Genomic DNA, 17,261 nt, shown 5'->3' on the forward strand with positions numbered 1-17,261 from the left:
ATTTCCGATTACTTCTGAACCAGTAATCGGAAACATAAAGCAGTTGGAGGATGGTGTGTTTAAACCAATTATTTATCTGACTGAATTGTAATTAATCAGACTACATTAAAGTTGTTATCATAATTAAAAAATAGAAAGAATGGCAATACCTTAAAAGCGAGCAAAGTTGTTCATTAAGTTACATGGTAAAATATCCAGACAGTAGACTGAATCAAATTAACATACAATTTCTGTATGTTAAAGGTTCTGTAACATATAAACGACTGTGTAACAAAGACAGTGAAACTGCCTTTGTTAGCATATGAAGCTACGCATTAATGTGCGTTAGACGCAGAGTAAAAGCCATTCTCCTATATCTTTAGGTAACAGTTACCTTACCTTCTTATACCATGAGCAAAGCATTGTCAAACATGAGTAAAAACAAACCCCCAAAAACCAGCTAGACATGAAAGAAAAGTAGAGGAGATAAAGTGGGGGAGAAGTACATGAACACTCTCCTCAGGCCATGACCTAACAATAGTAAATAGATTGTGTATGCATCAATGCCTCTGTAGATTTCATCAACGCTTAAGTTATAAGCGGTCAAATGACATCAAACATGACAAAGTAATATGACAGAATATCACGAGCAGATGAATTGTGTAGGGTGAAAGGCACATGGTTACTGTAAGAGCAAATGGCAGAGATGTGTATTGAAGCTGTGATGAACTCTGCCACGCCAGGAGGACCCATCCCGTGCTTGGAATGTCTCAGTAGTCCTTCATCAGCAAAAAAGGAACAGTACATAAATTTCTCAGCTTACAATTATTTTGCCTGACATGTTTATCGTTCCAAAATATTTTGAATATTTCTGTAAACAAAATAAATTGTTCAATGCAAAAAAAGTTCTTGTTTTTTTACCTAAACAATTTAAAATAACTTATTTTAGTGCAGTAACCACAATACCTTGATGCTGGGAAACTGTGATATTTTTATCGAAGGTTATCATACGGTCGGAACTCTATATGAAGTATATGAAGCATGGGTCGGTAAAAGATACTATGGAAGTCAATGATGACAGGTTTACGGTTTAGGTTTTCAGGTTTACTAATTTCAAAATATTTCCGTTCTACAGAACGAAATAAATTAAACAGTTCTGAAACTAATGAAGGGAGTGTAAATGATGGCAAAATGTTCATTTTTTTTGGCTGAAGTATCCCTTTAGATGCAGAGATAACCATGAACTAATCCACCCGTGGTATTCTTTGATGCCCACCAGGCACAAGAATCAAAACAAACAACCATGGCAAAAGAACTGTTAAGCATCATCACACTCCCGTGAACAACTCAAAAAGACAGGGCAAAAGACAGGGCAGTCAGTCTCACTTACTTACTGGTAACACAATCAACATCCTTATACAAGTAATTTTATACTCTATTGTTTTTCAATTGATTATATGATTTACACAACTTTTTGGGATTAGAGTACCCATGTTAAAAGAACTTGTAGCTGAATCATTTATGAAACAGTTTCTTTATTAATCAGAAGTCGCCACAGCAGAATGAACCGCCAACTTATCCAGCATATGATTTAGGCTGGATTTATACTTTCGCCTGGCGCCGCATTACGCACCTAAGCTGACTGCGCGTGCACCTCGCGAAACAAATGAGGCTTTTATACTCGCCACAATCATCGATGTGATATTTTTTCTAACGACAGGGGGTGATCAAAAGAAACTGACCCTTAAATCAGACAAATAAACAGAAGTAGAAAGTTTCCGGAACTATGTTATATCATTAATATCATTCAGTATTTTAAGTTAATTATTTTTATTGTTTTTAGAAAATTATTTGAATGATTATAAGGACTTTTATAACCATTTAAGACTTTTTAAAATCAAACTTTGACGCATTGCTTGCTTTTGTTCATATCTCGGACAGTTTTACCTATTAAAGTTTATTAAAATATTAATGACAACAGAATATGGGTTGCTCTACAAATATATTTTTTATTATGGCAAAAATAAAAGCAAAATAAAAGAGTACACTTACTTAAAAATACGAATGTTTTTTTTTTTTGTTTTTTTAAGATTTAGCACGCTCCACAATTCAAACATTACTGTCTGGCTAGTTTCTGTCCGCTATTATGCTAAAAAGGCAACAATGGCCCAACATTCCTGACCATCATCACCAATAAAGCCTAAAAAGAAACAGGCCATCAGTAAATTGTAAAACGGTAGGTTCAAAAAATCCTTTCCAGTTATCAAAGAAATAATCTATTCCTTAATTATAGTTTTGGAACTATTAAACTGTTCTAAATTTACAATTGTGTATATACAGTATCAGTGTAAAAATCTATGACTGGTGGAAAACATATTTCTGTAATTGTTTACCTGGCTCATTTTTGCCCTGGCCTCTTTGTTTGTTTTTTAACTTATCCCTCTGGTTTTTCCAAAACTTTTAACAAAAACGTTCTTTTCCATGGCTGTTGCTATTTCTAGCCAAGAATTATTGATCATCTGGTTATCAGAGATCATAGAGATTTTGTTTCAGACAAAATCTCTTCAAAGTGTTTCATATTAAACTTAAATCAAACGAGGCGCCACGTGCACTGTTCGCTCGAGTCTCAAAAAATGCTGTGCGGTGTGTGCACCGCCAGCTGAAATCATGTCGCGTGCACCCAAAGCGAACATCCGCAAACTCCACGATGACGTCACATTCGCCATGCACACTCAGGTGAACAAGCAGACGCGTCGAGTATAAACCAGGCTTTACGCAGCGAATGCCCTTCTAGCTGCAACCCAACACTAGTAAACAGCCATACACTCTTGCATTCACACACAAACACTACGGAAACACCACACTCCACACAGAAACATCAACTGACCCAGCCGGGGCTTGAACCAGCAACCTTCTTGCTGTGAGGCGATTGTGCAAACGTGAGGCAAAACTTTTATTTAAAATTACCAAAACTAATGACACAACGTATGGCTGAGAAAGTAGTGCTATAAAGTAAAATCAAAGTGGAGCAATTCGACTTGGGAGGAGGAATCTGTCCCTTTACTTGACTAATAAGTACGCATAGATACATCCATTAGATGTCGCCTACCCTGCTGTTGTCTATTAGAAGGAATGTGTCTTCAGAGCTGTCATTTTGGTACAGGGGAGCGCTTCTTTGACATGAATGTGAGATCAAAGTGCAGTGGAGGACTGTGGCCATCCAAAGCCAGAGATATACACATAAATACATATTTCTATGATTGGGAGTTTTTCTGGTTGTCAGTATGCAAATATTTCTTTTAAATTACGAAAATTATAATTTAACATCACTTTTCTACATTGATGGATGTGACAGCACGGGCATTGCCGCTAAAGTGTGTGTGTGTGTGTGTGCATGGATATATACTATCCTTCCTCCCTGTTTAATTTGATCTAATCCAAGTCGAGCGATTCATATGAATCCCCGTTATGAATGACTTGTTTGCTTTGTTGACAAAAATACAAGTTTCTGGCAGTGCAGCATCTTGTTGTCATATTTCATAACATTGTTTGCTAATTTTATTCAACAAAACTAGCATAAGCCTGGTATTTAGTGCGAGTTGGTGCTCCTTTGTCTTATGGTGAATGCAGTCAGAGACTGTACAATCATCAATAATGTTACTTGTTAAGCACAAAAGTTTGTAATATAAAAAAACTAAATCTTACGTATGAAATATGATACCTTTGTGCATTGCTTTCTTTGTTTGCTCGTCACTACATCCCTACACAATGCTAAAGTCCAGCATCTTCACATTGGCACACTGTCTTGACCAGTACGATTGAATGACATTTGTCCTGGAAGCACTGTACAACTGTGGCGGTGCTATTGACGCATGCTCAGGGGCCGTATGCGACATCTAGTGTATATATCTATGATAAATACTGATTGTAGGGTTGGACTGAAAAACGATCGAATCGCAATAAATGTATGTCAATAACAATGATAAGCTCTGGACTGTTTCTCTATATTGATCTAAGAGCCAATCACACAGCAGAAATCTGAAATAATGAGAATCAAAAAGCGCGTTGATATGAGAGAGGTACCAAATTTTCGGCCACCGAATATTTATTATCCTGAAAATGTTATGCCATTCAATGGACCCTCTAATATTTTGTGGCTTCCGTAATTGTCAGGATACTCTTTTAAATCTGAAAGCATGAACAACTGATATCGAAATGTATATCGTTATCAATCAATCAAGATTGCTTGTCTGACATCTCTCTCACCCCTAACTGATTGTACTTATTTGACTTGATAACATTGTAAAATAAACTGATAAACAAGTATGGAAATTGTGCATGGATTTTAACTGTATAAAAGACAATCAAAATGCATAAAGGTTGAAAATCTCTACGTTTTGCTAACATTCATTTCATGCTATAGAGTGTTTTACATTCAGTCTCCTCCTGTAGCACAAGGGAATATGCAATTTAAATGTATGGAGACTGAAATACAGAAATTTAAACAATGCTGTTGATAACACTAGTAAATAAACTTTTTATATAGATTACTGGGTTAATAAGAATGACAGAGCATATAACTTAAATAGTAATTTCATAAATCTCAAAGAACTGTGGTAAAGCTTGATGGCAGAATGTTTTGGTTTCTTTTCTGGAATTGTTTGATTGGCAAATTAGAAACAGGTGTACCAACTAGCCAAATACAAACTGGTCCACATTAGCATCGTGTTTGAAAAAAAACATGTGTGTGTTATAAACCGTAACTTAATTGTTAGTCTACGCTTTTGATGCAATTTAACTAAAATCTATCGCTTTTACATAGTAGATAATGCCAAAGCAGCTTTTACTGGTCATCAACTGAGACAATCAATCCCCATTCCTAAATGAAACCTGAAGCAAGCAACTAAGCATTGTAACTTTTAATCACGCAATGTTGTGTGACCTTTAACGCCAATAAAAGTTAATGCAGGCGTTGCCACGAACTAATAAATCCCTAATATAAAACCTCGGACATACAGCAGTATCAGTTCGTGCTTGATCAATACTTGGTTGTCCGCCAGAAACTTTATGACTGACAACCGCACCTTGCTCAAAAGATCCCCCTGCTCTCATCCAAATGCGCTACCAAACAAACCGATATAATAGAGGTGCGTGTGGATGCGTGACTCTCATATTACCGAAGGTCTTCACAAATCAATCTGTCCTGCACACATGAAGACACAGTAGTGTGAACTACTAACCTCTCGTCGTGGAGTTGGTGGACAATGAGGAACCTGCCATCGGCCCACCGGTGTGACACAGATGCAGTCGGACACAGGCTGAAGTGTCCACAGATGCGTGAGCTTCGAGCTGTGCTTTTACATTCGCGGTCACTGCTGCCGTTTCCTCATTCTGATCACTGCTTGAGGAGGAGCATCCCACTCTTAAAGTTGTAATGCACTACACGGCCCGGAGCAACTTACTCGGACTCAAAAGTAAAGAAGAACACAATATCCCAATGACGAAAAGCTTTTAAGAAGGTACTTCGCAATATAAAATTGTCTTGTAATGTGCATATGGGGGTGGTTTGCAAGAAAGCAAATGCTGCGATTCCAGTCCAGTAGGGGGCAGAAACTTCTGTTTACAAGCAGCAGGACACAAATGAAGAGCAAACCCCGGAAAAGGTCTAACTTACACGTCATCCGCGTGGTGTTTGTTTTGGGTTTTCTCATCCTTGTTTGAATAAATTGGCTTTATGCTGGATTGTATATGCACTTTGTTTGGTTGTAAAGTTGACTCAAAACAAAAAAACGTTGTTATTAAACTGCGTCAATGTTATGATAAGGGCAAAAAATTGTTTGTAGTTTTTCCCTTATTTACAAAGCAACAACAAATGTTTAATCCTTAATTAGGCCAGAGTAATACAATAAGCAAAAGATCATTTCATGTAATTTAATCATCTGGACCTACATAAAACATTAAAATAAACATTTTAGATTGATTTAAAATAGTAAAAGTTTTCTCTGAAATTGTGCACCATTAGAGCAAATATATGTTTGTTTGCAGATGTGATTTTGACTTCCGCCTCTTATTTTAAAACTTGCTAAACATATATAATTATTCATTTAAATCAGTGTAAACCACAGGTCACATCCAAATAAGTAATAATATTTCCCGGCTGTTACGTACCTGTAACAATACCATATTTAAAATTCCCATCCATAAACAGAATGCCTTTACTTAGTTCTTTTTCAAATTCCTGCAATAAATGTGTTATAAACACAGCTCGCAACGCATACAATTACCAAATACCAAGAAAAAAAAAACGTTCTATATTTTACACATTTTACAAATAGTTTTTACAAAAAGACGTCCCTAAAACCTTCGCAAGTTGTACATTTAAAAAAGTTGTGAAAACACTATTTCAGGGTTTCTACAGGTTTCACATATTTTTGATTTAATCTTAAGACCAAATTTTAGACTCATAAAGGGCTGCTGCACACTAAGGAATTTTTCAAATGGCCCAAATGGAAAAGATTGAAATTTGCCCCATCAAAAAATTTAATTTAATATATTTAATAATACAATAATGCATTAAGAATAAAAAAGTAAAATATTTTCAATTTTGTGTAAAAACAAGCAAGCTCTACTTGTATCCAGACACCTTTTTCCCGAACAAACGTTCTTTAAAATAAAAATTAAAAATGAACAAATGTTTTAAAGGTTTTTAAAAACAACAATACAACAATCTGTCCAGGTCGTTGTCCTCAGCAGTAAACGCATCGAGCACTTTTAAACAAATGTTATTGTAGAGAAAATAATTAAATCATTATTGTTTATAGAGTTCAAAATTACCTTTTTAAACAAAAAGTGAAAAGTTTTTTTGAGATTGATTTTTGATCATATGGGAGATGCAGTGGCGCAGTAGGTAGTACTGTTGCCTCACAGCATGGTCGCTGGTTCGAGCCTCGGCTGGGTCAGTTGGCGTTTCTGTGTGGAGTTTGCATGTTCTCCCTGTGTTCGCGTGGGTTTCCTTCAGGTGGTCCGGTTTTCCCCATGTCCAAAGACATGCTATACAGGTAAATTGGGTAGGCTAAATTGTCCGTAGTGTATGAGTGCGAATAAGTGTGTGTGAATGTTTCCCAGAGATGGGTTGTGGTTGGAAGGGCATTCGTTGTGTAAAAATGTGCTGGAAAAGTTGGCGGTTCATTCCGCTGTGGCGACCCCAGAATAATAAAGGGACTAAGCCGAAAAGAAAATGAATGAATGAATGTTGATCATATGTGTGTTAATGGCCAGATTGGGTAGCAATACATTAATAAAGGCAAATTAAGATGATTTAAGACCTACAACACAAGATTTCAGAAAATGTAAGACTTTTAAGACCTAAAATTTAGATTTCGAGATTAAAGACTTTTTAGGACCCCGCGGACACCCTGTATTTTTAAGTGTAAAGCAAATGCTCCCCACCCAATGCTAATCAATGTTGACACAATGTTTTCACATTAAACAAACTGTTTAATCTGTATTGTCATTAAAACACTTTATTTCTTCATAAGCCCACACCCACATTCCCCACAAAAATATTGTTTGCATATAACAAAATGTTTTTGTTTTCTTGTTTAAAAAAATGCAAAGAGTTTCCTCAGAAAATGTTTTATTAATCCATACATATTTAGTACTTATTCAAATGTCCTCATTGGGCCACCCATGATAAATTTACATTACCAGCTAATGCATACTTATTTTATTTCAGAAACCCTGTCAGCAAAGAGTAGACTGCACTCAAGTACACTTGATCACTTTTTTTCTTTTAAATGAACATTACAATAGATGACAGAACACTTATGTTATCTTTTTTTTGGTAACACCCAACTGTTCTACTAGTTCCAAATTATAAGCATTTTCCACCCATCATAAGCCACATGATGTTCATTTGTGGCTCAGCATAAATTATCACACACTACTGAGGCTCCGGGGATGTATTTGTGAGGGTAAAGCTCCTTGTGTCAAATCACCTCCTATAGTTTCAGGTAGACTGAAATCATGGCTGGAGAATTCAGTTCAGTTTTCATATGTGTATGTGTGTGCATATATATATATATATATATATATATATATATATATATATATATATATATATATATATATATATAAAACTGCACAAAGAAACAATTTCCCCATACATTCATCCGGCAATACTGATCAGTCCTTCTGAAGTATATCTTTAATCATCATCTTTTCCTCCAGTTTTGCTCAGCTATATTAAAAGAAAAAAGACCGATGAAAATATCAAAAGATCACATGTATTACAGTTTAATTTTCACCTTAGATCATAAATCTATTTTAAGTATTAAAAGTTTTGATTTCAAACATTTGAATGTTAAGCTTTACATAATGGTTGTAGTAATAATTATTGTTTTAATGATATGATCACATGAAAAAGAAGAGCTGTTTCAAATGAAACTGAAAATTAAAGGGATAGGTCACCTCAAAATTTAAATTTACTCACCATTTACTCTCCCTTTGCTCTGTCGTCTGTTAAACACAAAATAAGATTTTTTGAAAAAAAATGTTAGAAACCTGTAACCATTGTTTTCCATAGTAGAAAAAACAAATGGTTACGGGTGTCCAGGTTTTTTATTTTTTATTTTTTCGAAATAACTTATTTTGTGTTGAACAGAAAAAAGACATTCAAACAGGTTTGTGACAAGTGAAAGGTTGAGTAAATGATGACAGAATTTACATTTTCATATTTTTAATTCAAAATATATCTTTAAAGAAATTAGCATCTGCACTTTTCCTAGAATGCTAGACAAAAGTTTTTTAAGTTACTTTTAACCAACTGCTTCCAAAGAGAATTGTCGTAGATCAATACAGTTCAACAGAGGTTTGAACTACTTTCAAACACTTATCTATTGTAAACATTTTTACTGTATTATTATTTATTAATTAAGACATTTAAATCACCTGTTTAAGTGGATTTTTCATTAAAAATAAATATTTAATGGTTTAATATTAAGACAAATCATTCCAAATGTTTGGCATACATTTAGACTCACAATCAGAAATCCAGTTGAAGTCAGAATTATTAGCCCCCCTTTAAATTTAGTTTCTTTTTTGAATATTTTCCAAATGAAGTTTAAAAGAGCAAGGGCATTTTCACAATATGTCTGTTAATATTTTTTTTTCTTCTGGAGAAAGACTTATTTGTTTTATTTCAGATAGAATAAAAGCGGTTTTAAATTTTTTAAAAACCATTTTAAGGTCAAAATGTTTAGCCCCTTTAAGCTATATTTGTTTCGATAGTCTACAAAACAAACCATCGTTATACAATAACCTGCCTAATTACCCTAACCTGCCTAGTTAACCCACTTTACCTAGTTAAGCATTTAAATGTCACTTTAAGCTGTATAGAAGTGTCTTGAAAAATATCTAGTCAAATAATGTGTATTATATTGTTATTAGAAATTAGTTATTAAAACTATTATGTTTAGAAATGAGTTGAAAAAAATCTTCTCTCCGTTAAACAGAAAATTGGGGGGAAAAAAAACAAGGCTGCTAATAATTCTGACTTCAACTGCACTTTTTGAGGCCACTGTATGTTATTTTTATTTTTTTTTTTAAATATAAATAAATGACTTACATGCTGTTTGATGGATGTGAAATGTAGCAGTGTGTGGGAATCCATGTGAAAGAGAAAAAAATACAAGTTATAAAACATGTTTCTGAATTTAATAATGCCTTATCATAGTAAATCTTCTCATGTTACCCTACCTTAATAACATCCACCCAGTTCCATCCTCTTGGCAATTCACCCTTATTATCTATTCATTGCAAACAACAGTTTCACATCAATGTGCATTCAAACAAGAAGCCAGAATTCTTTTGTTTCATGGCTAACAATATACTGACCTGTTCTTCCAATCAGTTTCCTCTTCTGTGCTTTAGTTAGTTGCTCTTTCTTCTCCTTCTTCTTACTGACAGAGGTGGAATTATTCATAACATCGCTGCTGGATATCAAGGTCTGAGAAACAATACAGTTATTACATTACTTACAGGAGCTGTGATAAAAATAAGAAAATATAAATGCAACAAGGCAGTATCCATAGCTACAAGAGAGCTCCAGCAGTTAAACCATGCGATTTGATTGTTGAAAGATATATAGAGTCAGTGACAGCAGAGAAAGCACTGTTCAAGTGATTGCATACTGTATTCAGAGTGGCATATATTTATATCACACTTCAGGGTCAGTCACAACAGAGAAAGTACCATTCAAGTGATTGCAAAATATATTCAGTGACATATTTTCATATCAAATATATTGGTAACACTTCATTTTGATGGTCCATTCGAGTATTAATAGACTGTCTGCATAATATCTGCTGATACTGCTTCTTCAACAGACATTTAACTGACTATAAGGAACTTGTACATGTCAATTTACACTAACCCTAACCCCAACCTAACAGTCTACTTATAATCTAATGAGAATTAGTTGGATTGTAGATGCAATGTAACTCAAAATCAACGAACCATCAAAATAAAGTGTGACCCATATATCATATAACACCTAATGTATACAAACCACAGCAGAGGTCACAGGCTGGTGGTTTTCCATGAGTGTTTCCTTGCTCTCTTTGGCCCACTCAAAAAGTGTGTACATCATTGCAGTGCCCAGGTTGGCTTCCACCTGTTCACTCATCTTTGAAAGAATGTACTGCTTTGTCTGTGCAGATCTTAAAAAAAAAAAAAAAAGATGTGCACGTTTAATCCTGTTAAACCTAATATCCTAAACCAAATTTTAATGTACAAATATATAGTACACAAATTAATTAAAAACTTTTGTTCAAATGTAAATAAAAGCTAAGAAATATATATTTTCCCACAATGACGCCTCTTGTCCATTGCCTTATTATCTTTTGGGGGAAGCCTGTCATTTCAAGGTCAAAATAAATAAATAAATAAATAATTGCTGATTGAATAATTATTATTGAATGCAATATTATCACATTATGATGATCAAAAGTCACAAATACTTAGTCACACATCATAATAAGACTCCAACTGCTAATGTTAATGTTTTTATTTTTTTGGTTTGTTTGTTTAATGAGAAGAAACATGACGAATACTAATGCAGTATTTATTAATCATAGCTCAACATTTACTATTGCATTATTAAATCCCAATGTGGTGCTTGTTAATAATAGTTAATGCACTGTGAGTTAACAAGAACTAACAATTAATGACTTCATTTACATTAACTAACATTAACAAAAATGAATATTGTAAAAATTGTGTAACAAAGTTAATTCATCTTTTTTTTTTTTTTTTTTTTTTTTTTTTTTTACAGTATTTATTCACTTTATGGAATATTTGAACATTCCAGATAATGACCAGTAAAAACAATTACGGCTATTATGGCTAAATGTACATTATCCCTTATTGTAAAGTGTTACCAAATAATTTTTACAATATTGCAAAATGGTCCAATTCTAATAAATGGTGTTTGTTTATAAATTTGCATATTACATATTAGAATGATTTATGATAGATCATGTGACACTGAATACTGGAGTAATAAATGATGCTGAAAATTCAGCTTTGCTCTCACTGAGATTACAATTACAGACAATTAAATTTAGTGATAATATTTGAAGCAATGCTGTTTGACTGTATTTTTGGATCAAATAACTGAAGCTTTTTTGTGTTGTGTGTAAGAGGCTTTAACATTCAAATATCTTGCAATACCTTAAAAATATTTAAAGTTTGTGACTATTGAACCATAAACGGCTCAGCTAAGAAAAAGCAAAAACATATACATTCTAAACAACTTACAGTCTGTTGTTAAAAAAAGCATCTAATGATATGCATGGTGCACTTTCAGGATAGTTTTCTGGCCAAGACACTTCAAGTAGGAAGGATTTGCAATCATCAAGATCTCCTACCTGCAAAATAAATAAATAAATAAATAACAAATAATGATTTTTATATTCATTCATTTTGCTGAAGCTTTTTTTTTTTTTTTTTTTTTAAGCAAAATTGAGGAAAGTGATTCATCATAAAGAGGTAAATACTCCAAACAAAAGCAATAATAGATTGCAATTTTATTACATTTCAAAATGAAATTCTATAGTATATGAATATGGTAATCCCTTATATCATAAGTTTTACCATCTCATACCATTGCCATATTTTTGTAACATTGTTTTTATCCTAAACAAATCTCCTACTGTATTTAATAATTAATATGTTATTTCAAGTCGGAATGACCACTGTAAAGATAAATATATTAAAATGTTCCCAATAAAATGAAATTAAATAAACACGCTGCTAGTAGCATTTCTAATAAGTACTAAAATATAGCAAACATGAAGTAGGCTAGTATCTACTGAATAAGTGCAAGTAGCTAATCAATAGCCACTAGCATCTAATGAATAAATAAATACTAGTGTACAGGGTAATTCAAAAAGAATACCACAACTTTGAAAATCGAGAACTCTGCAAAGAAGAAATGTAGAGCCAAGCTCTTTGTGTTGTTGATTTAAGGAAGCTCCGAAGTTTTGAAAAACTCTAAGTATTCTTCCATAGACGTTCCATAATGTTTCTTTGATTAAATACAGATTTTCAAAGTTGTAGTATTTTTTTAATCATCCTTAATAATAAATAAACTAGACTTTATTTAAAAATAAAGTGTGAGAGTACATAATAAATACTATATATAGATTAGACTAACTACTAGTTAGCATTAACTATTAAAAAATTGAATGTAAAAACACATTATATATACACAATGGATAACTACATGTAGTCATAATTGCAATGCAGACAACACAAGACTACTATAAGTCATATCTTAGTGACAGATCAAACATTTGTAGTGTAGTGAATAAGTACTATTAAATAATTACAAGTACTATGTAACCAATAAGTACTGGTATAACATGAACCAGCCTGGTATTTAATGAAGAAATATTAGTCAAATAGATCATAGTACTATTATCTAATATTAGGAACTAGAATATACATTATTATACACAATAAATACATAAAAAAATGGTAGTGAGCAATTCCAGCGTTATGGATGTGACGTTTGCAGTAAAAACTCCAAACATAAATTCACATAGAAAGTATATGTTAACATTATATTGAAACATCGTAAATGAGGAAAATAAGCCTGCGTTATGGATGTGACAAAAAAGTGTGCGAGTTAACAGTACACACCATACTTTGTAGAAATTCTGTGAATTAAACTGAATGACCTAAAAGAAATCATGATAATCAAAAGGGTAGAAGTTGGTTCTCTATAGAACAAAAATTGATTTTATTTTATTGAGTATTTTTTTCTTTATGAGGAAAAAAAAAAAGTGTCAATATGGATGTGACACCTCTTTGTTATGGATGTGACCGATGTGAAACTGCCACTTGTGGGACTTTGGGATATCAAATACAATTGTTTGAAAACTTTGACAGATTCATTTTTTGGTGTATTTCTAAAGTACTTTAAAATACTTGCTTACACAAAAAACTAAGAAACATTTTCCGTAATTATTTTCCGTACTAACGTATATTATGGCAAGGTTGATGTTTGCATGGAGTTTCTCTAGTCATAATTTAAATACAGAGATTAGTCAAAAATAAGTAGTTTAATCTTAATTACGGATCAAACATTTGTAGTATCTAGTGAATAAGTAGTAGTTGTAAATTAGTAAAAGGTATTTTACTGAGGTTAAGTTGGTTTTATATTCACACATTCATTCAGTGACAACTTGGCATGCTCTCTGTATTGTTTATTACACTACTTTGAATATGGGGTCTGAAATCACATGCACGTATGACTTCAAAACAACATTAACACTGTTTATTAGACTGTGAACAATGTTGTACTTCGATGGTCATTGGCTGCTAATATGATTTTATGATTTAGAAATTCCAAAGAATGCTTTTTTGCAATTTTATTATTACAGAGAAAGACTGAATAGAAAAAAACAACTTTACCTCAATCTGGTATCTTACCTAACGTTTAAGTACTAATACAAACAAGCCTAGTATTTCATAAAGAAATGTTAAAATATTTTAAAAGAATCACTTCTACTTGATGAAAGATATACTAGTATCTAGCAAGTAAGGACTAAAAGCATGAAAATAGATACATTTTAACAGATTAAATGTAAAAATAGGAATAAGAAAGTTGTTTTACCCTGAACTGAAAGGAAACAGGACTGAGCTCTTTAAAACAGTCATCTCCTTCATAGATAGAGCGCAAAGCTTCCAGCTCCATCTGCACACAAACAATTCAGTTAACACAACCTGGTATTACTATGTTTTGGACATGGTATATTCAACGAAATACTACAAAGTCAGTAATACAAACATTGTCCTTTTTAGTTGTTAAAAATGTTATATTTTATTAGGCTAAGCATGTGTATAAACATGATGTTAATAAGATTTATGACACACAGCCGTCATAAAACCTCCACATCTTTAAGTTCATGTGCGTTAGCTTTAGCTCTATCAGTCTCACCTCCTGGTCTTCATTGGCAGTCATTTTCTTCGCCTTTCCAGCACTTTAAACCTGTCATAAACAGCGCTGCTGTGTTAGCGGACTTAAGCCAAAATAACGTTCAAGTACATATAAAGACCAACATGTTTAATGAATCCTAAATGTAACTAAGAAATTGCTTTAAAGGAGTCACCACAGCATTAAAACAGAGAAATGTGTGATCTCAGACAGTACAGTAACACTATTGCCGCCTGCAGGTTTGGAGTGCAGAAATTCACCGACCTTGCAACTTCTCTTAATATACTCTAGATGGCGGCAAAACATTAGGCTACATGTAAACCTGTATGGCTTTACATTGTGACAAAATTTATCCATCAAAAGTTTGTAATTATTAATGATAGATTGGAATTAATATAATTTATGAATATAGGCTTCAAATAAATTGTCATTTGTAAATTTTGATTAACTTAAGTATGTTTCTGTCAACAATCCAAAACAAATACACTGTAAAAAACCAGTCATCAATCAGTGGAGTTATCTCAATAGTAAGTTAATTCTACTCATTTGAGTTTTAAACTCAGTGATGAATACTCTATAAAGTGATTATTCGCTTAAAGCGATTAAACCAATTGACTTAAAAGAAACAAGTTGACTTCACAAAAATAATGTAAGTAAACCCTTATAATTTTGAACTGATAAGCTGACTTATTGTTTTTATAATTATGCTTACTGTACTCACTTTTTTTTAAAGTCAACTAATCCTTATTTACAGTGTCAGACTATTTTAACATTTCTATTTTCAAATAATTACTGTAGTTATTATAATAATACATATTTGGCACTTAATTTAGTCTATAAAATCTACAATTATAGCCTCCATTGTATTTAGAAGACAGAAGACATTTAGAAGAGTCTGGAAGAGCAGATTTATTTTAATTACTTTCATTTTGCTGGATACAGAAAAGCTAAAATATATGTATATAATAAAAGTGTATTTAAAAAAGTGATTAGTTTACTTTTATTTAAAAAAGAGAGATCACAATTTGCATGTAAAATTAAGTCAACTTAACAGTTCCAAGTTACAATGGGTTTACTTACATTATTTTTGTAAAGTCAACTTGCTTTTTTTAAGAGAATTGGTTTACTCGCTTTAAGTAACTGATCTCTTTTTACAATGAAGGTATTTAGTTAATTAAATACCTCATTACTACAACTTAAACGGAGTAAGTTCACAGTACTCATATATATATATATATATATATATATATATATATATATATATATATATATATATATATATATATATATATATATATATATATATATATATATATATATATCAAACGGTTTAAGTTGCCTTTGGGTTTTTGAGTTATCAGCTGGTTTGAGTTCTCTTCATTTATTGGTTTTTACTGTGCTCAAATTGCTTCTTTTATTCAAATGGATTTAGTTCACAGTACTCATTGTTTTTTAACTTAAATGGTTTGTTGCAATCAGTTTCCTCAAATGGTTTGAGTTACTGTAACTTATTGGGTTTTACAGTGTAGATATATTTTTCCACCCTCTACATCCTCTAAGTGGGCAAAATCAGATTATTCACAATTATTTTGTAGGAGTTGTCTAGAACTTTTTTTTTTCTTTAAAGAAAACATCAGAATTGAGAAATGTGTTTTTGATGGTTTGTTTTTGTTTTGTTGCTTTCGCCGTCAAATGTAAATTCTTTGATAATCAATATTGTTTCAAACAAACATCATTTTTTTACAGTGCACCATAATAAAAAAAAATGTAGAAAAATGTGTCTGTGTTTTAGGTATTTGATTTTACATTAGGCTATTTTATCCACCTGGTTTCTCTCGAGGATTTTTGTTTATTATTTATTTTATTTTTCACTTTTGTCTATTAGTGAAGTTCGTTCCTCACCACAGTCACCACTGGCTTGCTTGGTTTGGTTTGGTTTGTGAAGCTGCGCATTGATAAATTTGCTCTTCAGTGTTTGGATTTTCAGCAGTGAAAACTTAACCACACTGAACTGAACTGAATTGAACTTCAACTCTGAAAACTGGACTGACACAGTTTCAATTTACTAGAACTTCTATGTTAAGCTGCTTTGACACAATCTACGTTGTAAAAGTGCTATAGAAATAAAGAGGAATTGACTTATATTGAATGATAGAAGTCAATAATAAACAAAAAAGTCATACAGGTTTCCAACAACATGGGGGTATAATAAATTATACCAATAATAAGTTATTAGAAAACTTAGAGCATATTTAATTCATAAAGGTTACGTTATGCATTATTTTGAAGCTCATCTTTTCCCATTTGCATTCTAATTAATGAGGCTTCACGACTTTCGTAATCTTATCAGAACAAAAGGAAATCATTTTACACCTTTTTCGTAGTAACTCACATTTACATAGTAATCACAAAACAGCATGACTCACTCAGGCTGTCCAGGACCTTGATAGCAACATGAATGTTGATTATTTGCGCTCATTTACATGTGGAACTCCTCTAGTTCACAGGTCAACAAGACGCTCTCAATGAGTTATGATTAAAGCCCTCTCTGATCAATGAACAAACCCACCTGGCTTTTAAGGCGCAGCAGTGAGTCGGGGCCAGAAGATTATATCCTAGCTCACATCTGACAGCACAGTAGCCAAATTACCCGTTGAGAAGATTTACTGTTCTAATTTCAGTTCTATTTCACCAGACCTCTACAAGCTCTACCATTAAACAAGCCATCCCAAAATAAGTTTACGAAAGACACAACTCAGGGTCAGAAATAAATCATTTATCA

General features: G+C 32.6%; 2 protein-coding genes across 3 annotated transcripts in view; both read right to left on the minus strand.

The window, feature by feature from the left end:
- rell1 (RELT like 1) overlaps window positions 1–5,514 on the minus strand; it is a 48,356-nt gene extending 42,842 nt beyond the window's left edge. The window contains 1 exon segment of the mRNA NM_001201360.1: window positions 5,220–5,514. Coding sequence (NP_001188289.1) covers window positions 5,220–5,259 — 40 coding nt within the window. The 5' untranslated portion in view covers window positions 5,260–5,514.
- A 1,945-nt stretch (window positions 5,515–7,459) lies between these two features.
- rwdd4 (RWD domain containing 4) lies at window positions 7,460–14,711 on the minus strand. 2 transcript variants are annotated; one of them, NM_001005985.2, is given in 9 exon segments: window positions 7,460–8,218; window positions 8,471–8,496; window positions 9,605–9,607; window positions 9,736–9,785; window positions 9,874–9,985; window positions 10,547–10,697; window positions 11,797–11,906; window positions 14,159–14,239; window positions 14,483–14,711. In NM_001005985.2, coding segments are annotated over 9 exon segments (561 nt in total). In that variant the 5' UTR covers window positions 14,507–14,711; the 3' UTR covers window positions 7,460–8,214.
- Window positions 14,712–17,261: the final 2,550 nt, after the last annotated feature.

This window comes from Danio rerio, chromosome 7, assembly GCF_052040795.2.
Source record: "Danio rerio strain M-AB ecotype USA chromosome 7, GRCz13ab, whole genome shotgun sequence".
Classification (NCBI taxonomy): domain Eukaryota; kingdom Metazoa; phylum Chordata; class Actinopteri; order Cypriniformes; family Danionidae; genus Danio; species Danio rerio.